Below are 27,696 nucleotides of genomic sequence, written 5' to 3'. Positions count from 1 at the left end.
CTTCTTTGTGTATTTTTGGATTTCTTTTTTCCTGGAAACGCCGCCTCGGGAAGTGTAGGGAAACGATTGCACTTTGTATGTTTCTAAGTAGGCCTACACCTGCTGTTTTGTCAAAGTTAAAGTCCGTAACTCGTCTGACAGTATTATATTGGTTGAATTGTAATTGAGTGACGTGTGCAAAATGATCTTCATTCAGCTGACCTGCTGAACAAATATCGTAGGTACGTATTATCAGTAGAGACGTCTGCGTAGTATTTCACGTATAATGATCATAATGGGAAGAATCTACAAAATAACATACAAGGTCGCGGAATAATTGGCTTCACCTGTTCCCGTTTTTATGTTCCGAAAATGTTGTGTCCATAGGCCTTATTTGTTAACAGCGTTTCCTACATTTGTCCTCAGTGTAGAACCTAGCCGTAAGAAGCCAGATTTATCAAGATTTTAAACCACGATTCCCGCACCAGCACCAGTACTCTTTAAAGGAACCTCCCACAAAGCCTGACAATGGTATCGAGATATATTTCCTGTGGAATGGTAAATGATGGTAATGTTTGACCCCTTAATTGTGTAATCCATTGTGTAGATATAGGAAGTGGTCAGACAAGCCGTAAGAAGATAAAATAACGAGTTAACGCACGGCGTTCGATGAGTTCTTTGCGTGACTTCAAAACTATACTGTGACGAACTCTCCGTATCATCCGTCGCACATCATACACGAGAACACCAGCGTGTAGGGTTATAAAAGGACCAATCAAAAACCTAGGAAGTACGCGATCCGCCACAATAACCGAAAAAAAGAAAACTATTGGCTTATTGCCAAGAAATCTCGTTAGAAAACTAAAACCCATCAAATTTGTAAAAAAAAATAAAACATTGTTACAAGCAAAAGAGCCCTCGGATCAAACGGAGTGATCACGGAAAAGCTATGGCGCTGTCTTATTTGAGAATATCCGACGGACAAAATGAAATGTTGTTCAGGTGTTTTATACTATTTGTTTGTGTAACAAGTACATTCGGGTCTCATCGAACATTCCGAACTGCAACATCAGGTAATTCCAACAGCGTGGTCCCATCTGCCAGTACTATTCAGGAAAGTCAGGACCAGATACGGTATTCTAATCTAGTCGAGGAGACTTCTAGTTCTAATGCTGGTAGAGATGCTAAATTGAAATGTTTGACGTCATCCCAAAGACGGCGGACGCTAGTCAAAAGTACGAGTTTAACGGAAGAGGAGAGAATGTTAAAGATACAAAGAATTAAGAGGTCTACCACTGGTCGAAGACAAAATGAGAATCGTTCACCAGGAGACGGTAACCATATTGCAAATGTCGTTTACTTTGACCTGGATAGCGATTTTTTGTATTACAGTCACCTACATGACACCGGGGAAGACGTTTACTTTCCTGCCGAAAACTTTTCCGTAGAAATGTGGGTAAAACCCGAAGGAGGGCAGGCTACAGGTGCTGTCATTGCGGGTAAGAATGTTTTCTCTTACATACAAATATCTTTATATGTTAGTCTTGAGTCTTTGCCCCACCCCGTGTGGACTGCATGCAGGCCCCCAATTTGTGTCACCATCGTTTTGTACAAAAACTTTGCAAGTTATAGGCCTAATACAGGACATGTTGAGTGTTGTGCATGCCCTTCCTTAAATTTACTGGTGCCCCTGCAATTACTTTCTCACCACCTCCCTGGTCTAACTCGCATTATCGTAAGTGTACACCTCCTAGGGTGTAATAGGTAAAATACAATCACAAATGCATCCATATATATATATATATATATATATATATATATATATATATATATATATATATATATATATATATATATATATATATAATCCCTAACTAGTATAAATACAATATTTGCATCAATGCTTATGTTATACACTACTCTAGTCCAAATCATGAATCTTACTCGCTTTCTTTGAGAGCTGAATAGGGGAAGTAAGGCCATTAATAAATATACATTTAGAGAAACCCCGTATACATCTCATATAAGAGAAGACAATTTCCGAATGATCCAATTAAACCTACACAAAAATAAGAGCAAAAAGATAGAGGTTTATAAAGACTTCCTAAGCATGAATCAACCATGTGTTGTCGTATCTCGAAGCAGCTGGGGGATACACGTGAAGCTTATAAACGTTTGGTTGACAATTAAAAGCTTACGAGAACTTAAAAATAGATCTAAACTGACGAAGCCTTGAAATTGATAAAGCCAAGGTTCCCCTTCCAGAGTTTTGTTCAACATACTTATAAGGATAATGAGCAAAGTAATAAGTGCTTCCATTCCGAGTTGTCAACAGGTCGTCGCCAAGACACATTTTCATGTTAGTTTGATTCACAGTATAAAAAAATCGGAAACGTGTAAAACAAACAAAATCAAAAAGGAAAATTTCAAAGTGATTTGAAGAATCAAAATCTACAGACATGGAAATAGGTTAACTGATTTGGTAAAACCCTTTTTCTTTTCTTAAGGTGTGGGGTGGGGGGTGGGGGTGAGATTTAAGTCAGCTTCATGAATCATGCTAAAATACTTACGTGACCATGACATAATATTTAACAAGAGCACCGTTCTCTGTTGTCTACTGCAGCATGCGATGACAGAAACATGGCCAAAATATGTTTCCAAAGTTCAGAGCTTAGATATTACAGTCTGTGGCTACCACATATTTTGGGTTTTTTTTTTTTATTTGGCGACTTGCCAAAAAAATGCCAAAAGTGGATTTATTATCATGTTTTTATTTGTTGTTTTATTTTATATATATATTTTTTTTTTTGGGGGGGGGGGCTTTCACAAAAAATAGAGGCCCCTGTCTGTTAAATAAAGTAAAAGGCAGCATCGATGTTTTCTGATGTAAACATATTAGATTTTATGAATACTGCATGAAAACTCTTTATGAGTGAAAGAAATGCGATTTTGTTTTTCATTCGCACTGAGGCGGTATTAGTCAGTACATAGTAAAATTCAAATGACGAACTTTCTTTCTTGTCCAGTGTCGAGTGTATAGTCAAATATACCTCAAAACATATAAACAATGCCGGGGTTTCGTTTATCTCAACGAGTGGGTCAAAATACAGATAACCACTTGTTCGGCAACCATCTGTTGCACCATGGTTTGTTGTAGAATTGTACAATCCGGAAGACATTTTAAACTCAGTTATTGCAGCAGATAGGAGGTTCTCGTTAAGGTAGTATATGGTAGTTGTTATTTTAGATAACGTTAAATGTATAAAGAAATCTGAGGATTAAGAGAGAGAGAGAGAGGCGTTTTATGTTTCTTCTTTGCTCTTTTGAGTCGAGGCTTTGATAAAAAAAACTATCGCAGGTATGTACGATACCTTATGATCCGTGTAGATATAGCTTATTGTCTTGACATAAAACTGTTTAATGTCAAACAATTAAATGAAATAAAAACCAAAATCTAATTTGTTTTTAAATGCGTTTAATACTAGCCTACTATGAAAAGATGCCGAGGAATTCTACTACTACATATTGGGAACTGAATCGAATACATGGTGAAATACGCTCTAATAACCATAACGTGGCGTTTTGAAAATGGAAAATCTCCGACAGCAAACGACAAACTAATAAAGCAAGGGAAAATAAGAATCACGCTATTGGAAATACACCCATTTGATAAAATATTGGCAGAAAAAAATATGGAGAATAGAACTTTCTGTAATATCTAAAGTGATTTTTTTTTACTTCATGACTGTGCAAACGTCTGTCATTAAACCGTAGTTGTTATACATAATATGTTCTAGTTTGCTTCTGTCTTAACTTGGAATATGTTTTCGTAATGGATATGCTTGTTCAAGTTCAATTGCACCATGGTAACCGGGTTAAACTCCTCTCGATGACGATTTGACGCAAGACCTGGTTTACTCTTTCAAGTGTCTTCAAGAATTGGTGTCTTCACTGCCATGTACACATATATATATATATATATATATATATATACAGCTATTACACTGAAACATAAGTTGATTAATGATAGGCCTACGGTCTCCCGTTAAACATTTATGACGATAAATTATCTTTATAGTCTCCCGTATACTTCATCATCACTCAACATAATGCCAAAAAATATGAGAAACAAAAGAGGAAACAGAAATTGTTTGAATGTTATCACATACGCTCGACATTTTGTGACCTTCAGTTACACCTTTCTATGACTAGACTCTTTAGCTAATGGTGTATGGTCTACATGGAGACATTTGATACACCGATTTGCGGCGCTTGCTGCTATCTGTCAAATCCTGTCGACGTCTCTCGGGCTTTCCTGTTTTACGTGAAGGTGTCTTTGTTATGTCATTCAGCCTTTCACTGCTTGGCAGTGGGAATAGTATAGTGTCTTTAGCTATTACTATTAAAACACATGTCTCTATGGAATAAGTATCCCCAGACTTTAGTTGCTAAGGAGCCGTATATCATGTTTTTTATTCTTTTTTTTTTAAAATATGTTGACCAAGGCTGTCGATACGTTTCAGGACAATGATCCTCCTCTTCTAATGAGATGGTAAATTTAACAAACCGTAACTAATTTCCCTAATTGACATGCGCTGAATCGTCACCGACAAGGGGCTTATACGAGCCGTTGAGGGGGAGTGGGGTGGGGTGTGAGGAGGGTCAGAGGGTACTTATCCTTCTTCCCAAAACTTTGGTGAAAAGAAGATATAGTCTACAGTAATTTGAGTAATTTCAATTATTTTTCTTCTTTTTCTACAGCCATGCATATTTAAGCTTCAAAATTGCTTAGAGAGAAACAATTTTTACATATCTAAAAGTGCTGACATTCCTCACCAGGGCTTGGCCTACTGTACCCGAGTCAATAACATTTCCCCCTCCTCAAACAGAAATATACTGCCTATGAACACACCAAGGAGTAATAAATGGCAGCTCTTGTCCACAGTAGTGGGATCGACCGATCCAAGACTTGCTCAAGACGTTTTAGTTATAATCTAAATTGTTCTAGTGTATAGTCCATGATATATGGGCGTAACAAAGTAGTACAATCCCCCCCTCCCCCACCCACATAATGAAAACGAAGAATGGTCATTGCAAGGCACGATTTAAAGCTTTCATTACAAATAATGCGGTAGTTGTCTGTACAAGACATAACATTTATTGAAAAAAAAACATTGATTTCCGTCATGTTAATTCACGGGGTCAATGTTTGTGCCAAAAACAAAGGGAGGGTGGGGGGGGGGACATTATATCCGTGGTTTGTTTATTAGTGGTAGCCTGCACTTCAACAACAACACCATCAAGGCAAAATCTTCACAAGCTACGATGCTGTAATTGAAATTGCAGAGTTTTATTTTCTTATTTTATTTACTGCCAGGCGGGTTTCCTAAGCATGTCCTTTTGGCAGCTGAATGATATATGCCTAACTCTTGATAAAGCAATAACAAATAAACAGAAAATTAAATTTAAAAAAAAAACCGGAAGACTTAAAACGAATAGGTCAATTGGATCAAGCTATAAGTTAAAATGACATTCACTGAAAACCAGAATGCAAAATGCATTGAGGTTTCGATGACTTCATTGCACCAGACTTCTGCTGGTTAACCAGAAATGGCTGTTACAATATAAATGGCCTGAACCTGCACCATTTTGATACAATAACATGATGGCATGATAAACACAGGTCAGTCTACTGTACGTGGCAATGCACACGTCCACTAAAACAATAGAGGTCTTGTACTCAATGTGCTGCATCCACAAACCAAGTATGAGAATTATTCACGATTTCCATCGTTATAGATATCATGTAAAAGGGGTTTCAGAGTTTGACCTCTGGTGACCTCAAATGAGGTTTGACCTCACAAGCAACATGTTATCTAATATGCTGGTCGGTGGGAGGTACAGTAGATTATAAAGCAAGGTTTCAACAATTTGATCTCTGGTGACTCCAAATTACCTTTGACTTCCACAAAAAACAATAGGCATTTTATACTTCACGTGTCACAACTACATACTAAATATGATATTGGTCCAAGCTTCCCTTCTTGAGATATCGTGTTTACAAAGTTTTCACAATTTGACCCCTCGGTGACCCCATATGACCTTTGACCTGATGTAAAAACAATAGGCTTCTTCTACTCAAGGTGGCACTCCTACACACGAGATATGAGATTGGTCCGAGCTTCCCTTCTTGAGATATCGTGTTTACCAGCAAGGCGTCACACACATACACACGAACACGTACACGCATGTTTGTGTTTCATTCAGACCGAGGACCCCATTGTATTTTCCATTGTTCAAATCCACGTACCCTAACTTTAACAATACCCCATACAATAGAATTCTTCCGAGGACGTGGTGATTCTTTAGAAATCACAACCGAGGACCTGAAATTCTTTTGTTCAAGTCCTCGGTCAGATAGCAAAACAAACGCACACATTCATCCGCCTGCATGACTACAAAGGTTACGATTATCATCGAAACCAAAATGGTCTTTTCCGCTTGGCATGATTTCACGAAGAATGCCATTGGAGAATTTCCTCATAAGAATGTGTTCGGTTCATCGACACCTCAATAATCTCAGACAATGGCTTCGTGTACATACAGACAATTTTATCTTCAGACTTGGCATGATAAACGTGACAGCTCCAAGTGATTTTATATGTATTATTGTTTTCAGCATTGTCCCTAAATTATGTCAAATAATTTTTCCACCCATGCTTAACCTTGAACAAACATTTTACAGTCACCGGTCCCTCAAATCATTTTGAACTTCCTGAGTTATTCCATTTAGCCAATGTAGGTTATATTATACTACACTTGTACACCCGGCAATTTGGACGGTCAGAACTTAAATATAGCCAACCCTTTGGAAGCTCTTATATGCAAATAGCTGTATTAACAAAGATCATTAGAATGAAGGTCTTTAATCGTACAGTAGTCGTTTTATATAACTTGATGACATATTTGTAAACGAGTTGCTCCTTCATTTTAAGTTCGAATCAATATCAGTGATTTTTCCTGACTCGAGCCATTGTTATTACCTGAAAAGGAAAAATCCTTCACGAACTTGTTCGAATCACCTTTTTTAATTATATATATTTTATTATTATTTCAAATTAAGTGACTGCAATCTTAATAACTCGTTATAACATTGCTATATGAGGGCATACTGCACTTACCCTGGAAGATAGTGTGATATGCCGATGCATACATACTCCGTGTCATTTTTAAAAAATAATTTCCATCGAAAGCAGTTTACGTTTTATTTCAATATCAGCTGTCTGAATTTAGATACTTTTGGCGTCCCATAGTGTAGCAATTTACGTTATGCGTACATTATTATTCACGCAACGGAAAGTGCACCAACCCCTGTGCGTGTTCATTTGTAATAAATTTCAAGGATCATGACATCAATGTCAAATAAATTCACCTTTGGTTCACTTTGAAATACAATTAACAGGTGTAAATTCCTAAATTCCGTCATTGTTTTTTTTTTTTTTTTGGCTTGCCTTGGTTTTTAGGATGCTTGATATTTTATCACCATGCCATTGGGGTGCTTTAGGGTTAGGGTTGGGGTTTGGGATTAGGGATTTAGAGGTTATTTAGAACACCTAGATATTCTTCCTCTTTTCGATCTTACTCCCCCCCATTCTTATTTCATAACCGGAAACACAAAGGGAAGGAATCTGTCTGAAACGATCATGCACGCAGAAATGTTCAAATAAAACATGATTTTCTTTCTTTATAGAAATGGGAGCTATATTTATCTACATTTTTTTTTTTTATCCAGTCAAACTCGTCGTGTCTGAAATGTTCAAGCAGTCTGGCAAAAATTGTATTCTTGCAACGAATTATGGGTTGATCCCCCCAGCGATTATTACATTCACATACCTGGCACAGTTGGTTGCTGGGTAGGGGGTTCAGCTATGTGCATAAATCATGCCCGTTCAACACTGCATGCTATTTCCAAGAACAATTGAAAAGGAAGGGAAGAAAGAACATGGAAAGTCTGAAAGAACAATTGGAAACGACGAAAGGAGATATTATAATACAACCAATTATGACAAGTAACATATGGTAGTATTTATAAAGTACCCGTTGTTATATGCACCACACACACGCACATACCCACCCACACCCACACACACTATAAACAATAGTATATGACAATGATGTTATGAATTATTAACAGTTATAACAATGGAGTCAAGAAAAATATGGCCTCGATTTTGTCTGTTTATTATAATTATACCATTTGTGGGATTTGGTTATATATGAAGACGATGATGACGTCGACGATATTTCGTGGATTGAAGTATGAAAAATGACAATTCTTACTACATTCGATTATAAATTTTCGTGTACATATATGTGTGCTGACGTCATAAACGGTAGTTTGCCACTACGATAAAATATTTGTACATAAACTGTATAAGATAGGTATTTTCTTTTCGGCAACCATTTTACTTATAGAGGCCACGTGACCCAGTACATATGAATTTGATCCAATAGGTTATTAGGTTGATCGCTATAGAATTCCAAATTGACTATTCAAATGAAAATTCACTCACTAATAACAAAATGGACTTGTCGCAGACCCGATAGCATGTAGCACCGATCCTCTGGTACACCGATGCAGCTGTACAAACACACGCAGACATGAATAGTGCACGTACATGCTTGGTGTTAGGTTTCATGAACAGTTCTCGTTAAAGCTATACGATCGCACATGGAGCTTTCCCTAAGTATCTTTTTGCTGGTTGTCCTATGTATCTAGGTTTCATACATGGCGTCTGTCCGCCTACGTAGACCTGCGCATGGTACATAATTGCTCGCTCCTTGTTGATAATAGCAATCTTTTATCAGCTCATCGAAACCACTGACGATGCCACAGTTTCACGATAATCATATATACGTAGGATATGAATGTGTGATAGGTTAATACCACATTCAATTTTGAACCTATATACTTTTCTATATGTCGCCAAAGTGAATATATTAGTCTCTTAGACAAGAAGGCCCGGCTATCATATTTATGTATTGCTGACAATTTAACAAACTGAAATAGTCACGTCTTATTTACTTATAGTTTTTTCCTTGTTAATTAATATATTTACTTTATTTGGAAGTTATACTATTTGTCATTTTTGCGAAAATATTGATCAACTGTTCATATATAGATTTGATTACCCCTGATCAATATGATTGATTATTTTGTTTTTATTACAAAATGATGAATTCCTATGAGTAAGTATGCTGTGCCAAACTTTTAACACCCTAAGGTGGATAATAATAAATAGTGGTGGAACCAGAGAGAGGGTCTTGACCCCCTCATTAGATATATTGTTGGTACAAAAAAAAATGATATATGCAAACATGAATTTGTTAAAAGGAGGGGATGTAACGGAAAACGTTTTCTTATGCACATCTCATTCGGTAATTCTTATATTGTCTGGCTACTTGTCTAATCTCTTCCTGGATTCGTTATTGATATCAACCTTTAAAAAAGTGGCAGAGATTTTGAAAGATCAAAGGTTGTACGCAGTACATGCTTCTGACCGTCCCCCCCCCCCCCTCCCCCGCAAATAAGAAAGCAATAAATTTATAACATTTATATAAATTGTTGGTACATATATTTTTTTACTTTTTGGTTTCGATGATAATCGTACCCTTTGCATTCATGATGGCGTATGTGTGTGGGTTGTGACGCCCAGCCTGTAAACTATACATCCAGGAATGAAGGTCGGACCAATTTCACATTTGGTTTGTAGAAGGACCAAATTGAGTACAAGAAGCCTATTGTCATTAATGGAGGTCAAAGGTCATTTGGGGTCACCAGGGGTCACCAGGGGTCACCAGGAGTCACATTTTGAAATCCTTGTCAACATGATATCTCAACATTGGAAGATTGGGCAGATCTCATACTTGGTATGAAGGTGTATAACATTGAACTAGAGAAGCCGATGATTATGGTGGAGGCCAAAGGTCATTTGGGGACAACAGGTCAAACCGTGAAAGTCTTGTAAACATGATAGTACATGAAGGGAACCTTGGGCATATCTCGTATTTGATTTGTAGATGTACCATATCAAATTTAAGGATCCTATTATTGCTTTTGGTGGAGGTCAAAGGTCATTTGAAGTCAACAAATGCCAACTATTTACTTCACTCCCCTCTTACCTGTCTCTCTACACTAACACACCTTCCTAAACATACAAGTTAATGCAAGGGAGGCTTGGACAGATCGTATATTTGGTATGTAATTGTACCACATTGAGTACAAGAAGCCTAATGTTGTGGGCTGAGGTGAATCGTCGTTTGAGTCCACCAAGGGTCAAATTGTGAAAACCATGTTTTACACAATATCTTAACAAGGACAGATAATGTTCATATTTAGCATGTTTATGTATCTATCACATTTAGTACAAGAAGCCGGTTGTTGAGGTCAAAGGTTATTTCAGGACAGCCTGTGTCATTGTGAATTTATTGTTTGTCACATCGCACTGCTTTTCACTTTATTACTAAGATCAAGTATGTTGTGCACCATCACTATACATTACGTCAGGTTCACGAAGAAAACTGCTCAACTGTTACATCATCGAAACCACAATGCATTTTTGCATTCTGCTTTATTGTTATTTCCAAGGCTTTCATAGCCTATAACTACACTACCTACTCCAAACTTTAAAATTTGACACTTTTAAAACAACAAGTTTGCACAAATGACCACTGTATTTATCCAAAATAAGTTTGGGGATATATTTAATATCAATACACGAATTTGTTAGATCTCTGTTAGAAATGAATACAATAGAATGAATTGAACTGTGAACTTTGAACTTTGTTCCTTTTGAAAAAGGAACCCAGAGCATTTGCAACAAGTCAGCGAAAGAAGAAGATTCTGTCCCCGGATATGCGTGCATCATGGACAATTCCCAAATGTAGGACTCAACCAAACAGCTGGTGCTGAATGGACCAAGCAAACTAAGAAAAAACAAAACATCAACAAATATAGATACAAAAGAACTCGCTTTATATAATCACTCCCACGTAATGACTAATATCTGAAGGTGGTCTTTCACCTCCTTGAAGGCTGATGGAGAATAGTTAGCAGGGTAGGCAGGGTAGGCAGGGTAGGGTATAGGATACAGTGTATAACTGTATTGTTTATGCGTAACACAATAGTTGCTATTCCATTGACTACACACTAAATTATAATCAACTTCCGAGGTCTTTGGAACATAGACTAGATACAAGTTTTCTACTGCCACGTCACATCCGATAGACTTTGTACGAGTTCACCAGCATGGATACGAATACAAGCGAGTACCACTTGAGTACAATACTCAAAGCACAAGTGCGGGTACTTAAACCCACACAATTATTTGTGACCTCATAATCCCACACAATTATCTCTGACCTTATAATCCCACACGATTATCTGTGACCTCATAATCCCACACAATTATCTGTGACCTGATAATCCCAAAATACAAGGACATTATACCAACAATGCATTGCGATACATTAGCGATACAAATAAATATATATCATGTCCCCAATGTTGATACGTTCTTAACAATAATAGTTATGTTTATATGTGTCTGCTAAATAACAACTTACTCACAGTATACTAGTATTAATTGATTGTTTGACTGATTGGTTTATTTCTTGATCAGAACTTTCAGATAAATGCAAGCCATCTGGGAACTGGGGATGGAGTATTGGCATCAATTCCTTGGACACAGATGAAACCCCCGATAACCGTTTCTTCTTTCGTGTCATGACGGATCGTTCTGTCGAACCGACGATTATCCGAGCTCACCAAACATACAAGCACGACCACTGGACACACATTGTGGTGACCTATGACGGATCCTATCAGCTTATATATATCGACGGTGCCCTGGTGGGTAAAGGACGGGGTCAGATAGGACCCATATTTTCCCCTGTGACATTCATTTGCAAGCAATTAACAATCGGGGGGAGTGGTGTCAAGGGCACCCAATTTAGAGGTATGATCGATATATTGACTATTTCCCCATTCGTGTTTTCACACGAGGAGGTTGCAAGATATTCTCAAAACAGAGAATCCATTGAAAGACATAATTACACTCTTCGAGAAGAGTTCAGAAATCTGGAAAATTGGGAAAGTTTTGACCACGTTTATCCACGTTTAATGACGTCATCTATTCCTCCATCCATTAAGCTGGAGCTAAAAGTTCCGCCATGCGGATTCACTGTATGTGATAATGTTGATCTGATGGGGAGATATATCAATGAGCCAAATTTACGCAATATGAAAGTTCTCAAATACCGGTATATCACGGTTTCCAACGACGATGGATCTGACCCTGTTGTGACCACAGGAGAAATTGATTGGCAACATAGGTTAGTTCAAGACGCGTACAGACCACATAACTTGGTTTGGGACCTGGAGATTCACTTTGCAAGAAATTCAACGTTAAAATTGAAAACTGTTATGTTATCCTGCACCGAGGAACAGATTGGAGACGGGCATTGTGACAGTGAGTGTGATTATGAATTAACAGGGTAAGTATATAAATCAAACATGACGTGACCAACTTTACCAAGTGGTTTCACCATAAAAAAGATGTTATACTTAAAAGGTACGGTGGCGCTTACGTGAGTTAATAGGAGCGGCTGATGGGGGAGGAGGGGGTGGGGACGATACAGCAAAGTTGCAGTTATTTGTTGCCATGGAAACTATCCAAAACAAGAGATACACTGTTGAAACCGTGACCAAGATACTAACGTAGCAAACATTGCAGAAATATTAACGCCTAGGCTATACCGTTCCACATCTTTTGACTGATAAGAAGTAGAAAAGATAATATTAGTTGGGTAAATGATTTAAATTTTAAAGACCATATCCAAGCGTCCGAATTGATGAAACTTGCAACAAAAAAAAACATGTAGTGATAAAGGTCACCTCAGTGGGTAGTTTAAAACACTTTTGAAATAGCATTCACTTCTTGGGCCGGTATGGACTTACAAACTATCTGTTTATTGGTTTCAATGTCAGCATATTAACATGGTAGCCGCTAAACAGAGAAGCATAATATGTTCTGATATTAAAGCAAGTCATAACAAACGCCCCCATATTACTATCACGGTAGGCAGTTAGCCTATACCGATCACGTACAGATATATTACAATACCTGTTCATGTTTGATCCCTGTGTAAACCTGTGTAGCCTAAGTCACATCATACAAGTTAATATCGTGCATTGTATTGCGAGCAAGAAGGATGGAACGATTGGGAAGTTACAATTGGATTTGTTTTAAAGTATGCATGTTCTGAACACCACCCAATTGTCCGTATCATATTTTCACATAAATTTATCTTTCATCAGGTACGATGGTGGCGATTGTTTCACCTCCGTGGCTTCACAGCATATTAACTGTACAAGTGATATGTTGGGCGATGGTATTTGTCATGGCTCTTGTAACATAGGGAGGTTCTCTTACGACAATGGAGATTGCTGTGACAGGCAACGAACGGATACATTGTACTGTCGTGACCCAAACCACTTGGAAAGGTAACTTTACATAATATACTTGCACGTCGAACTTGATAAAAGACTTTTCATAATGTTTCAAAACTTTATAATAAATGAGAAATCGATGACGTGATTGTAAGAGGGGGGGGGGGGGGGGGTGGTGACATTTTTCGATATTTCTATAAATTTTCGTCCATTGAGATACCTTGACTGTGTTTCATTAATTTCGTATTATAAAATCAATCAGTGCTGAAATGAATAGTTGTTGAAGCATTAATGCATTGGTAAATGTCCAAATGGCTATTTCATAAGAACTAGTTGAAACAGATTTAATTACTACAATGCTGTTTCCAAATTTACCATAGCAATAGAAAACGCTTGTATTTAAATCCCGGCGAGACTAAATATACACCAGCTCACCGGGTTGTCGCGATTTGAAAACTTCCTCTTTTCGTACTTTTCACCGTTTGAATACAGAACGTTTATTTCGCTGAACCGCTACAAGAAGGCGATAGGACTGGAATCTACGACCCATCTAAACCTGTATCTTGTACCCATTATGGAAACTGGCGTCATGGGACTGGCTGCCTACCCATGGCATTCCGAAGCTCTTACAATGTACGGTGGGTAAAAAAAACATGCCACTTGCTTATGTGCTAATTCAGACCATCTTTCACGGATTTCGAAATAAAAGAGTGAACATCATTCTATTAATCTATTATTTGTTTCTTGAATATACTTAGATTTAAATAAAATGTGATTACGTTGTTCCGAAGAATCCTACAGGTACATTCTCCGTGGAGTTGTTCTTGATCAATACGTTACATAGATTATGACAAGATTGGGGGAATTACGTGAGTATTGACGGGTTTGTATTAAGTATGTTGGGAAGAGGTATTCATCAATAGCGCCAACTATTTATAACGATTGACTCTTAAGAATTGATTGGAGAGTTCAACGGGCCGACTTTAGGCCACAAAATGCCTCAACTGTTGCCAAACAGATCTACCACGAAGGGAAAAGTCCTTTTGTTGTTGGCCGAAAAAAGCAAACTGTCAACAACTAATGCCTGGACCAAAGGCCCAAACAAGTTATTTACATTCTTTGAATTACTGTATATTCTATACTTTCATGTAAGTAGATTTTTTTCTTTAATTATTCGTCTATCAGGTGGGTCAGTTATCAGCATTGACGCGCTCCGGTACAATAGCACCGTTGTCATTCACGAGCTCGGACATAATCTAGGCCTATTGCACACCCATCACGGAATTTCAGAGGTCTCATGCTCCCACAGTTGTAGAGAGACCCTTCCTTCACTTAGTCTGGGAGATCTCGTCCAGGATACCAACCCTACACCTTTAAATTTCGAATGTCATGATCCGTTCGGCCTGAGAGAGTATCGCGTGTGTGACTTCGACAAACCTCCGTTCAGGAACACGCCCTACAGAAATTTTATGGGCTTCGGTGGTGAGTTGTCCTTTTGCTTTAATTAAAGGTAAATAGTAAATATGGGTATGGAAGTTTCAAGTGGCGATTTGAGTGCAACGTGGACAAAGTTCCACCCCCTCTTTTTAATTACATTGGAGATTTTCGTAGCACAGTCTGTTACTACCTGCCTCTGACGTATCAAGTACTGTATGACATAATCATATGCTGACCTGTACTGGTCAATTGTATTTATATATATAATATTACAGAGATATAAAGTATGACAACACTATTTCGTACAAAGAAATATAAAAAAACCTATGAGATTGGGTATTGCGGCGAATTACGCCGACTTTGTGTCAAACAGGTAACTTATACAGAGAGATGTTATTTGGACAAGTATCAGCACCCTATTTGAACCCATTTATGCACTATAAGTTAATTCCATATGGCTATTTCAGTTTGTTACGTCAAGTAATAAAACGTTATTCTGATATATACCGCCCTCTAGTAATCCTGATAGGGTCTTATAATTTTTGACCTGGGGAACCGTGCATCATTTATATAGTCTTTTCACTTTCCGATAACATGGTGACATTGAAATTCGCGAACTCTTATCAACTTTTTTCCAGATGATAATTGCGTGAATCATTTCACGCCACAGCAAGCCGCTAGGATGCACTGCTATGTTGATTTATCCTACGGCTCTTGGAGAAGTAGCGAATCTCGCACCGTCAAACCTATCCTTCCGTACTCACCGACGATCGTGAGAACCGGTGTCCGCCCACATCTTGGCGAGCGAACTGTGACTCTCGCGTGGATGCCAGCGTTGGGAAGTGAAATCAACCCTGGGGAGAGTTGTGCGGATTGCAAAGATGATGGCGCCCTAAGGGTATACGCATCCTCTGTGTTCTATAGCAGTGACTCAACAAGACTTCAAGGGATGGCCTTATATGCAACTGGTAAGTGTGAATACCCCTGTTTATTGTAGTGCGCGTACGCGCTTCACATATTGGCATGACGAACCAAGTGAACGATACCTACATGACTGGACGTTGAAACTTAAAGTGCCATATAGTCTCTGTACATTTGCAGTTTCAGAGGCTAGCTGCGTAGGCAATGTGACGTCAGCTTGTAAACACGAGCATAAACACGATATCTCAAGAAGGGAAGGTCAGACCAATTTCATATTATATGTGTAGAAGTACCACAATAAGTACAATAAGCCTATTGTTGTTGGTGGAGGTCAAAGGCCATTTGGGGTCACCAAGGGTCAAAGTGTGAAAACCTTGTAAACACGATATCGCAAGAAGAAAAGCTTGGGAGGACCTCATATTTAGTGTGTAGAAGTACCATATTGAGTACAAGAAGTATATTGTTTTGGTGGAGGTCAAAGGTCATTTGGGGTCACCAGGGGTCAAAATGTAAAAACCTCATAAACACGATATCGCAAGAAGGGAATCATGGACAGACTTCATATTTGGTATGTAGAAGAACCACTTGTGTAAAAGAGGCCTATTGTTCTTGGTGGAGGGCAAAGGTCATTTGAGGTCACCAGGGGTCAAACTGTGAAAACTTTTAATCACGATATCTCAATACTGGAAGCTTGGGCCGACCTCTTATTTAGTGTGTAGAAGTACCACATTGAGTTAAAGAAGCTTATTGTTTTTGGTGGAGGTCAGCGGTCAGAGGTCAAATCGTGAAACCCTTAGTAAACATGTACACCGTCACTATACATTACGTCAGATTCATGGAGAAAGCTGCTCATGTTACATCATCGAAACCACAATGCATTTTTGCATTCTGGTTATTATTTTGTTCGTTTTTCAGGTCCACCCGATTCTGAACGATGTCGTAAGGATAGTCGTCTATGGTACCCACCTTACCCAAGAGAATTTAATTGCGATCAAAGCGACTGTTATCTGGAGATGGAATTTGATTATCCGGTTGTTGCCAAGAAGATATCAATATGGGTGACATACTCACCAAAGGGTGCGACGATGGATCTAGACCTGGTAATGACAGATGGTGACGTTGTCTCGCTGGGTATGATTCACGTATCATGTGACGTCCCATACACAAGGACATTTGATACACACAGAACCGTGGATAAAGTACGTCTACATTTATGGCACCCCACGAGCTATGTGGATTCCATCCTTCTGGAGTCGGCACCAGATCATATACTCTGCGAGAATTGTTCCCCTATATACGCCTTGAGCAGGAATCCACCTTTTAGAGATGGAATGATAATGGCACTTAGCGAAACACAGTTCACCGACAGGTACGTTTATCCCCTCTTTATTGTTTATCGGTGTGACGGACGGAGTGGAGGGTGAGGGTTGGGGGAGGGTGAGGGGGAGGGGTATTCTCGATCATACATGTATCACCTTATTAATCTGTCTTTCCAAATAAATGTGGCCATACTCGTCTAACATTTTGACCAAAGTGTTCGGCATAAGCTGTTCATATCCTTCACGAAAATGTTCCTTTATGGTGCAGGCATGTTCGCGTTTCTCCAATGTAGCCACAATTATCTGCTGGCGACAGCGCGTTATAAACCGTTACACTAGATTTGTCACGTCGACGTTTTCCGACGTTTTGCAGAAGTATCAGTAGGTTTGTATTACGGCTTGTCAAGCAGTACTGATATTCATTATATATGGGCCAAACAACAAAGTTATGCTAGGCATAACTTAGGTTTATTCATTGCTTTTTGAGCTTTTGTTGCTTAACTAAAGTAGGCCTACGCCTGCTTTAAATAAGGATGGCGCTAGGTGACAAACCGCATAGATGGCAAAGCTAAAAGCTTCCAAAAGTACACATCTTGAAGGTCTGCTCCTCCAAAATGTCTCCGGGCATTTAGGAAAGACCATCAGTTGCTTGGAAGTAAAATTCTTTTTGAAGTTTGAAGAGGCAAATAGGAGCGACATTACACTCTATGATTGATATTATCGATTTTCGGTACTATCGGTTTTCTATACTATAGACATCCATATTATTATACCAATCATCTATACAATCGATCGTCTACAATATCGTACAGCTATCCTATCGATCAGTCATACTATTGATCAGTCATACTATCTATCATTCATACTATCGATATACTATCAATCGTCTATGCTATCGATCATGTGTCCTATCGATCATCTATACCATCAACAATCTATATAGTATCGATCATTTTTCTTTCACAGGGACATTGAGGAAGATATTGTGTATTCATACAGTTTGATGGCCGTGTCTTCTGGTGGTGCATCCGGCCACTTCCCAACACCAACTCACTATTATGTCGGTAAAGCTTTTTGTGGAGATGGAATAATCAATGTGTGAGAATATTACTTAAACATTCTATACATAATAACAAAGAAAAGCGGGGCGTTGTGGTCAAGTGGTTAAGGCAGTTGACTTGTGATCTAAGGATTACAGGTTCGAGCCCTGGCCAGATCATTGCGTTGTGTCCTTGGGCAAGGCACTTTATCTCCATTGCATCTCTTCACCCAGGTGTACAAAATGGGGACTTGCGAGGTAACTTGTAAATATAGTTGTGTGCGCCGGTTCGTGGCTGCACCCTATGGGAAGTGCCACGGGGGACACGTGGATGTGGTGCACTGTGGTGCCCCAAGAGAGATTGATTGAATTGTGCACACTTTGGTGTATGGGTGTGACAAGTTACCAATGTCCATTCTTTTTATGGTCCAGTAGATCGGGACAAAAACACAAACAAGTAGGGCCACATCAAATTTGAACTTGATTGGTGTGTTCGAAGGTATTGCCACAACAGTTCTGTGATATCCACCCTCTTTATCCCCCCCCCCACCCTTACTTGCGCTCAGATTTAGTACTATAGACATCATATAAGCGGTTCCATTATACCCATAGTATGTTATGGTGAGGAATATTTTGCCCACCAAACCACACCCAACCACACCCTCCTCACCATCTCGTAAGTTGCAGCCAAAACTGGATACACACCGGATAGTGTATTCGTTATTAAGTCAAGTGCGCTCAACTAGTTCACAGTTTTAATGTTTCTTTTTTTTGGGGGGGGGGGGGGAGGGGGGATAAACAAATTCTGGATAACAACGCGTAACCTTACACACAAAGAGTAGATAAAATGGGTCATTAGTGACGCTAGGCCGGCTGTCTGTGGCAGTTCATTCATTGAAGATGGTCGGTGAGTTGATGACCTTCGGCATTTGGTTGTCAAAAGGTGGGCAGTGGGCATTTTTTTTTTGGGGGGGGGCTCCTAGGGAAAGCAGATATGACGTATCATATATTTTTAATTTATTTTTAATTACTGCTCTCATTTGCAGAGGAGAGAAATGTGATGACGGGAACGTTTTCAGCGGAGATGGATGTAATTTACATTGTGACGTGGAAGACTATTTCTTGTGTGAAGGTAAGTCGGAAATGATAACATCTGTATAGGTTATAAATAAGATTTGCATGTATTTCGGAGGGAAATAGTGACACAAAATGATCAGAGGAAGATAGAAATATTCCTTTTACGCATTGCTACGGTTTCATAAGATATTGTAGTCAGATAATCCCTGTAATTAATCAACTATTTGCAAAGATCGGGGACATCGAGAACCAAGCCAGGGCCCCGAGACAATTATGTTGTCATCGACTCCCCCTCGATGATGTCTTCATTTCAAAGATTTCTTTTTATGTTCCATATTTTCCCGGGCCCCATTGACTGAGTTCGAGCCCGGGGATGGGGTAGCCCATAACCCAGCCTTCCCCGTCACTGGAATGTTCTGTACGGCGGCTCTGCATGGACTAGTTGCAAGTTACATATCCAAGAATTGAGGGCTTAAAATATTATGTGTAATTTGTTTTATTTTAATAAAAGAAACATACTTTTTAATTATTATGCTTTTTGTATAGAGGGGGCCCTCTCGCAGGGGGAAGGCCGTTTCCACATCATCTCATTCATTCCATTCATTTGTAGGCCAACCGAGCCTATGCCGATACTATCGAGGGGACGGGGAATGTGAAGTACATGAGCTAAGCACAGATTCTTGGGAAGATTGCGGTTTCATAGCGCCAGGCGGATTCCAGGACCAATGGGCGTCGAAGGCTGAAATAACGCAAGAGAACGACACCAGGTGTGACCCATTGAAATTAATCGGTCCGGCTCCTATGTCGAAGGTACGTTATACTCCGTCTACGGTATTTTCACCTGTAAAACATATCGCTCAAATGCGACAGCAAATTTCCACATAGGATTAAGAGTAAAGGTGACCATATTTATTTTCCATGAAAATCGAAAACATGATATTGATGTTGACACCCACCCCGCCCCCTCCCCGACGCGCCCCACCTCCCCCACCCTCCCCTCCATGTTGACATCAAGGGTTGGTACCAGTGGCGTAGGAAGGTACTTTTGAGTGGGGGGGGGGGGCTGAAGACTGATGGCTGGCCTGGGGGAGGGATCTAAGGGGAGGGGGTGTCCCCCTCCCCTTTGGAATTTTTTTGCATTTCCAGGTGGCCTCAGATGCAATTTGGTGCAATATAGCACACTTCAACACCCACTCCATTTTGTAAATAATTTTGCATTTTCACCTGGCCTTAGATGCAATTTGGTGCTCCAAATGAGATTTTTTATTCTCATTTGGAAATGAAAAAGGGGTTTTCTGACTTGCGAAGCGGGGGGGGGGGCGGAATGATACTTCCGCCCCCCATATTTTTTCACTGGGGGCTGGCGCCCCCTCCCCCAGCCCCCGGTTCCTACGCCCTTGGTTGGTACCATACACTGTACTGATATAAAGGAAGGGATTTTGAGTGTCTCTTAGTGTTTGGTCGTCCTATATTTTCATATGCCCAAGGTATAAGAACACCTCATCCAGAAATCCAGAATTTTGTCCGAGATAACAATTCCAATGTAAAAAACCTTGAAGGTCGCTGGAAGATTTACTATCCATCGCATAGTGCAACATGAGGCTTTGCGTGAATTACAAGCTTTATGAAATTATTCGATGATCTGGCTTGCCTTTATCTGTGAGCCATGACTGAAATTGACGTTTTTAGCCTATAATTGTAAACAATCACCACTTAGCCTGGTTTCAAGCTGTCTCTACGAAAAGGAGGCCAAAACAGGTAAACTTGAAATTAGTCGGGCCTTTTTACAAATTTCAGGGATATTCCAGGGACGGCACATGAAATCCAGAGACTGTCCCGGAAATCTGGGATGTCTGGTCACCTGAATTTAGAACTCACCACGGGAAGAGTAGATAGGATTGTTTATACCGCGCATCAGCGCTGACTCTCAGAGTAGTCGCTCCTTTTATTCCAAATCCCCAATTGGATATGTAGGCCTACTTTTGCTGTTGACTCAAATGTAATTTGCGTACTAATGACACATATATACATATACCGTGAAAATCATAAACCAAAGTGGTCGAGAGGGGTGCCTTAACTTTAACTAAACTTAACTAAACTGCCTTAACTAAACTTAACTAAACTGCCTTAACTAAACTTTAACGGGTTTTTTGAGCTGATATTCATTTCTTTGACTTCTTTTTTCAGACCTGTCGAATATTCGATGATGAAGATGTATTCGAAGATGAGCTCTCTCGATCTCTAAACGATGCTTGGTCTCCTTGTGTAGTCGATGATTTGTTCTATGAAGTTGAGGTACTAAGAAAACGTTTGAAATTTCCTTTCGTTCGTATTCAATTTTTCACAGACATTACTTATAATAAACCTTCTTTTAAAACTTGAAATCTAGGCCGGCAACAATCTTATCAAAATGTTAAAATCTTTCAACATTTTAGTACCGTAACGTTCTGCATCCAAAATATGTTAATAGTATACACGGCCAGAACCAAGTGTAAAATCACTGAATAAAAGTGGTCACCTGAAACGTCTAAGAAGTAGGTTTGGGAACCGACAAATTAAAATTATTGGCAGAGATGAACGCAGAGACGTGATTCGTAGCCACAAAAACGACTAGTTGACTGAACTTTGTAGCGTTAAAAGAAGTACAATACGATTCCAGAAGAGATTAAATAGTCAAACACGTAACTGTAGTTTACTTCAAAAAACAATAAAAGTGTTTATTTAATCACTGCTTCTTATCGGGAGGTTTTCAGCATTGGAACATGTAGATGGAAACAAACATGACGAAATATCAATATGATATTTCGCAATCGTACAGTAGCACGTAAACAAAATATCTCCTTATAGGTTAGAGGACTTGCTTACTGTACACTTATACATATATATATATACGAGTTAAACAGATAAACAAAGTAGGTACATAAAAGAAAACAACAATAACAGTCCAGGCAAAAGTGGACTTTACCAACAAAAATAGCTATACTTTAGCTATATATTGCCAAAGCTGTTCACAGTCATCAGTTGGAAAGTGACATTTCACCTATTCTTTCTCTTCCCTAATTTAGGTTTCATTTGGAAAACCGGTTATCGCTACATCTGTCATCCTTCATCTTGCCGCTGTGGTCGATTTTAGCAGCGATATGCCGGTTCGGGTAACCGTCTTTCTAAAGTCTCCTCAAGGACATATACACACTGTTGCAGCCGACAGGATATTTCTCGGATGTGAAGACAGTCCATACCATATCAGAATAAATCAAAATCTAGCGAATCCTTTCCATTACACAAAATATGTCAGATTAAGGTTTAACAAGTTATTTCGGTATATCGCGGTTTACGGTATTCGGTTACGCAACTCCTTGACGCTAAACCCTCTTGCCATAGGATCTTGCGACGCTGGAAACTTATACAATCCTGTAACACAAAGCTGTGGCGACTACCGAAGATTTCTACCAACATGCAGAGATGTAACTAACGAGATCCGCAACGCCAACACCACGTGCTCTGGGAACCAAGAAGGCGACTTCTGTCAAGTACAATGTAACACGGGATACAGGCCTTCTAATGTCATTGACGTAAGTTCTATTTATAACACTTAAAAAATGATATATCTTCTTTTATAATACTGCTAAAGCCTCGAGTAACGTTGTGTAACGTTTCATTCACATTAATTATTTTTTTCTCTCTCGATCCAAATGGACATTGTAAGCCTGTGATAATAACCAATGCAGGCACTAACCCCCCCCCCCCCCCCCCCCTCGGATTGGCAAGAATGACCCAAGGTCCCAACTAACAATACATTAAAAACAGAAATTTCATTTTAAATATTTATATTAGTTTATTATAACAGATTCGACAAGCTCTGTTAGGAACGATTTGAAAATAGCGCCTTGGGAAAGCTAAGGATAGTCCATCACGAATTTCTGCCCACAAAACTCCTCCTAGATATCAACGTTACGTAATCAATGTGTCTCTTTAGTTACATATACATTCTAAGGTCGTCTACACTCTGAGTTATGATAAATGCGAATTCATTTTCTGAGAGTGTCCACTATAATACTGCTCATAGGTTGAAAACACCCTATCTTTAGAGTGAATTTCACTCCTTGAAAGAAGTAATTACTGACTCTTTCGGATGATAAAGAATGTAACTTTAAAACATGGGTGATTTTCATTGAACAGCTACTATGCACAAACGGAATCTGGCAGAACTTAGAATCAGCGATTTGTAAACCAGTCGTTTGTGCAATGCCGTCCATTATAAATGGTGCGACCTCTTGTCCTAGTGGTATGGCATTTAGGAAACGGTGTACCTTTAAGTGCACCCCTCCAGCAAAACTTAAGGGTAAGTCTTCTTTTATCTTTCATAGACATATAGAACTCACTATGGTTTTTATTATTCGTCGGACACTCATCCTCTACCGGTCAATATAATAATAAAGTCCATGTATCCCCTACCCTCACCCCCCCCCCTCACCGCACCCTCCTCAAAATAAAAATCAAGATTAAATGTAGTTTTGAAATGCAGTAGTCTGGTAGGAGTGAGTTAAGTGGTATTGAAAAAGTCATTTTGACAACAAGAATTCCAGATCCTCTAGTGGGCATTAATGTATAACTTATTTATCTTAAAAAATAATACAGAAAAACATTTAGAGATATATATCGTGGTACTGCGTGGATGATGTTTAATGGTATATCGAGGAAGCCAGTGGTTATTTTGTCCTAATCTAACCTAAGTTTGTTACATTTTCCCATCATTCCATAACCGCTGCCTCAATGATAACTCTGTACTTTGGAAATAATAAGTCTGAAAACGTGTAACAAGTCCATACAATTTTGACACGTTAGACGATTTCTCTTAACTCTCCGTTTTTTTTTGGCAGGTGGTGAAGACTCGAATGAAATATTTTGTCAGGAGGATGGACTTTTCTCCCTTCCTGGGGCATTCTGTCAACTCTTATGCGATGCCCCGGCTATACCAACAAATTCACATCTCTTAACTAAGCATTGCATTCGAGGCGGTCAAGTCGTGGGGACTAAATGTAAATTTCGATGTGCAACAGGCTTTGAGAGTAATTACAGCACAGATGTCGGACACCACATCGGATCAGAGAGGTATTAAAAGCGTTAATCGCATGCGCGCGCTGACAACAAAAAACCTAAAAACACTGCTTATAGATACAATCATTCGTATAACTTGTTTCTTTGGGGGATGATCAAAGGAATGTTTATAACTCGGAGAAGGTGGTTGTTTCATTGACAAACTAAATACCAACTTTCAAAAACTTTGCTTATGAAAATCAGGACCGAGTTGTTATGGTGCTTGGCAGTTAAGCTGAAATGGGACACGAGAACAAACCAACATCGATACCTCATATATGGTATATGCCAGAGCCCTTTGTGAAGAACTACCCACCAAAACAGCTAAGAAAAATCTTGTTCCGTTTCCAACAAATGCTAGTCTGAATGTCTGGTCTTGGTTTTGTCATTTTGTAAAATCTGTGATGTCACAGTGCCGATTTAGGATTTGAAACACCTTTTACTGTGCAAGCAAAACGTCTACTTTGTTCAGAACATTGTATAACTGAACCAACTACAAAGTGGATTCTCTCTTCGGTTTCTTGACAAGAAACAGAATGACATACGAAAGAATAAATCTACAGTACAAAGAAATCATATAGCCTACTTCATGTAATTATTGTAATATTACACAAGTGAAAATAACATGGCCATATGCAGGCGTAATTAATGTTGTATATATACGTATATATGAGCTGTCTTTCATGATAGTGTTGCATTCAGGAGACATAATGGCTGATTTTATTCAGGTGATAAGGGAAATTCAATGTTTTCGTAGCAAAAAAAAATCATTCCTACTATTGCAAATTGTACCAGGAATTAAATGTGCATTCTTGTTTTTATTTTTACTTATTTCCTATTTTGTTTGTCTCTTTTTATTATGGAACCAAAGCATTGCTTCAGTAAGCAGTATCGAATTAATCACAAACGCTGATAGTGCACGTGTCGTTCGTTATTATAAAAAAAAATGACACATTTGTTGGCCAATTTATGGGTAAAAAAGATATGTAAATTAGCAACCGCTACTTACAAATGTGACTGTACTTTACCTTTTTTATTCTGATGTTTTTTTTTAGTTAATAGAATTGATGAAGAATGAATGTACTTAACTTAATTTTACCAGAGTGTCGAGAGTGTTCTATCATCGATGTTCACAATTACTTTCATGGGTTGGACCATCCTGTCAGCGTGTCACGTGTCCACCTATTCCCCAGGAGTTCAACGGTAAATTCGACTGCACGGATGGTCTTTATTATGATAGTCGCTGCATAATGACTTGTCCAGCAAGTGGAATGGTAAGTTTATATATTTGTAATCACTCCGACCTAAACATGATGTAAACGAGTTCCTTACCATGCAAACAACTTCCAATGAATACCCGAACTACAAGGCCACAGCTCGGGTGTATTGAGAATAATGGGCTATATATTCTTTCTCCCAATGTGACTGCTGAAAAGTATTAAAAGCTCATTCCATAACAACTCCCTGCTCATACACATATCACAAGCTTAACCGCTGGTATAAAGGTCCTGACGTACAGGGGTGGGTGGGGGGGGGGGGCCTCGATCTATACACCACACAAGGTGCACTCAAGCTTTAGGGGTGCTCTTGGGTGGGAGTTGGGTGGGGTGGATGGAGGTCGTGTGGGGACGTCGCGGGGTGCAAATGATACACTGGGGTTGAGAGCGGTAATGTGAGAAGGGGTTGCACATTAACTGTGCAAGCTTTCATTCTTAGAAGTGCAGTATATACTAAACCAATGAGTAGTACGAATATTTATTTTGAATGAACAGTGAAAGCTTCAAATACAACGATGATATTATCTGTTCAAACAGGGACGCCCTCCTAATCAACTTAGGAGTATTCAGCCCCCCCCCCCCTCCCTTTCCATCCCTAAGAAAATGTAAGACTTACACTAAAGGATATTAAGATTGACTAAAGTATGTGGATAACCTTGCACCCTCAGTTAAAATGTTATAATTTTCTTTTCTTTTAAGGAACCTCAAGTGATCACGTGTTCAAAATTCGGTGAATGGATTGGTCAATTTCGAATATGTGAAGATATACCTGTATGATAACGACGTGAGTTTTGCTTACATGTATCGCTTTTATAAAGAAGCTGTTTACCTTAACTGATGTATGCGGCTCTTCTTTGTTGCATATACAGCGTTTTTAATATTAAAAATTCTTATTGCAAAAAGTATATCTCTTAAAAGTTGAACCCACCACCGCATTGTATACTTCCGCTGAGAGCAACCCCCCCCCCCCCACAGACACGCCATTGTAATTAATATTTGTTTCATCAATCATTTCTTTATTCGAATGCCATCAAATTTCTCACGCAATGAACTACTTCCGTAGATCACCCCCCCCCCCCATCCCCACCCCGACACACATACTTCTCTCTCTCATTCATACTTTCCATTCATCTCATCTTAATATCGTTTTGTTGTATTTTTTCAGAAGGGGACGAAAAATTCAGAAACTCAATATGGACAATGACGTCATACCTCCAGACGAACCCTGATAGGTCTTTTCATTGACAATGCGGACTCGAATATGCATATATGTACATTGATCACACTGATGCAGATTACAAATATCACACACAAAAATTAGCCTCATATTTTTATTACAAAGTTAGCCTCATATTATGTTTTACAAACTTGTTACAGAGATGATGAAACCATGTTACCTCCATCATTGTCGTTTCATACATTTTACCTACTCTACCGACGTCAGTTTCCATAGCAACGTATTCAATCTGGATCCCTGTACGGGGACTTGAAAGTGTTTCTTTGCTTTTTACTTATCTTATTCGCAGAGATGAGTGATATCCTATTTTTAATTTGTGTCTGCAACTACATCATCTTTGACCATTCGCGAACATTGCTCTCACCAACACCCGACCTCCTCTCGCGTCTCAAATTTTGGAGGTTACTAGAGTTCTCAGGTAATAGGATGTGCAGGCTGGTCATTTGGAACTAGTACATGAAGTGAACACATTATATGTCCAACGGAGACTGGGAGATTGTCGGGAAGGGAACCTGTGTTTGAAGGCCGATATATGGGAGTGGAGGTGGCACATTCCTTCCAGTAGTTGGGAAGGACATCAAATGTACGCATATAAACACGCAAAAATATACGAGCGATTATTCAATATGTGTATTTACGACTAAGAAGTGTCAATTTTGGGACAAGCTTCCACTGGGGAAACAATCTAAGTTAAGTAACAATGTCACGAGACTTTTGTATTTCTCGTAATATTTATTTTACGTGCATGAAATAATTATTAAAGGAAGATTACTGAAAACAAGAATAGCAAACACAGACTGGAA

General features: G+C 39.0%; 1 protein-coding gene across 1 annotated transcript; it reads left to right on the top strand.

The window, feature by feature from the left end:
* Positions 1-308: 308 nt before the first annotated feature.
* Positions 309-27,696, top strand: LOC139963958 (pappalysin-1-like). The gene is made up of 17 exons (XM_071965218.1): positions 309-1,478; positions 11,661-12,534; positions 13,358-13,543; positions 13,982-14,127; positions 14,675-14,971; positions 15,565-15,894; positions 16,763-17,216; positions 18,133-18,264; positions 19,252-19,337; positions 19,893-20,092; positions 21,470-21,577; positions 22,348-22,854; positions 23,462-23,624; positions 24,163-24,394; positions 25,482-25,653; positions 26,356-26,440; positions 26,822-27,696. The coding sequence occupies exons 1-16, from the start codon at positions 929-931 to the stop codon at positions 26,431-26,433; spliced, it is 4,515 nt and encodes a 1,504-aa protein (XP_071821319.1). The 5' UTR covers positions 309-928; the 3' UTR covers positions 26,434-26,440; positions 26,822-27,696.

This window comes from Apostichopus japonicus, chromosome 22 (genome assembly GCF_037975245.1).
Source record: "Apostichopus japonicus isolate 1M-3 chromosome 22, ASM3797524v1, whole genome shotgun sequence".
NCBI lineage: Eukaryota > Metazoa > Echinodermata > Holothuroidea > Aspidochirotida > Stichopodidae > Apostichopus > Apostichopus japonicus.
The sequence above is the reverse complement of the archived record's forward strand: the minus strand, read 5'-3'. Positions and strand labels throughout refer to the sequence as shown.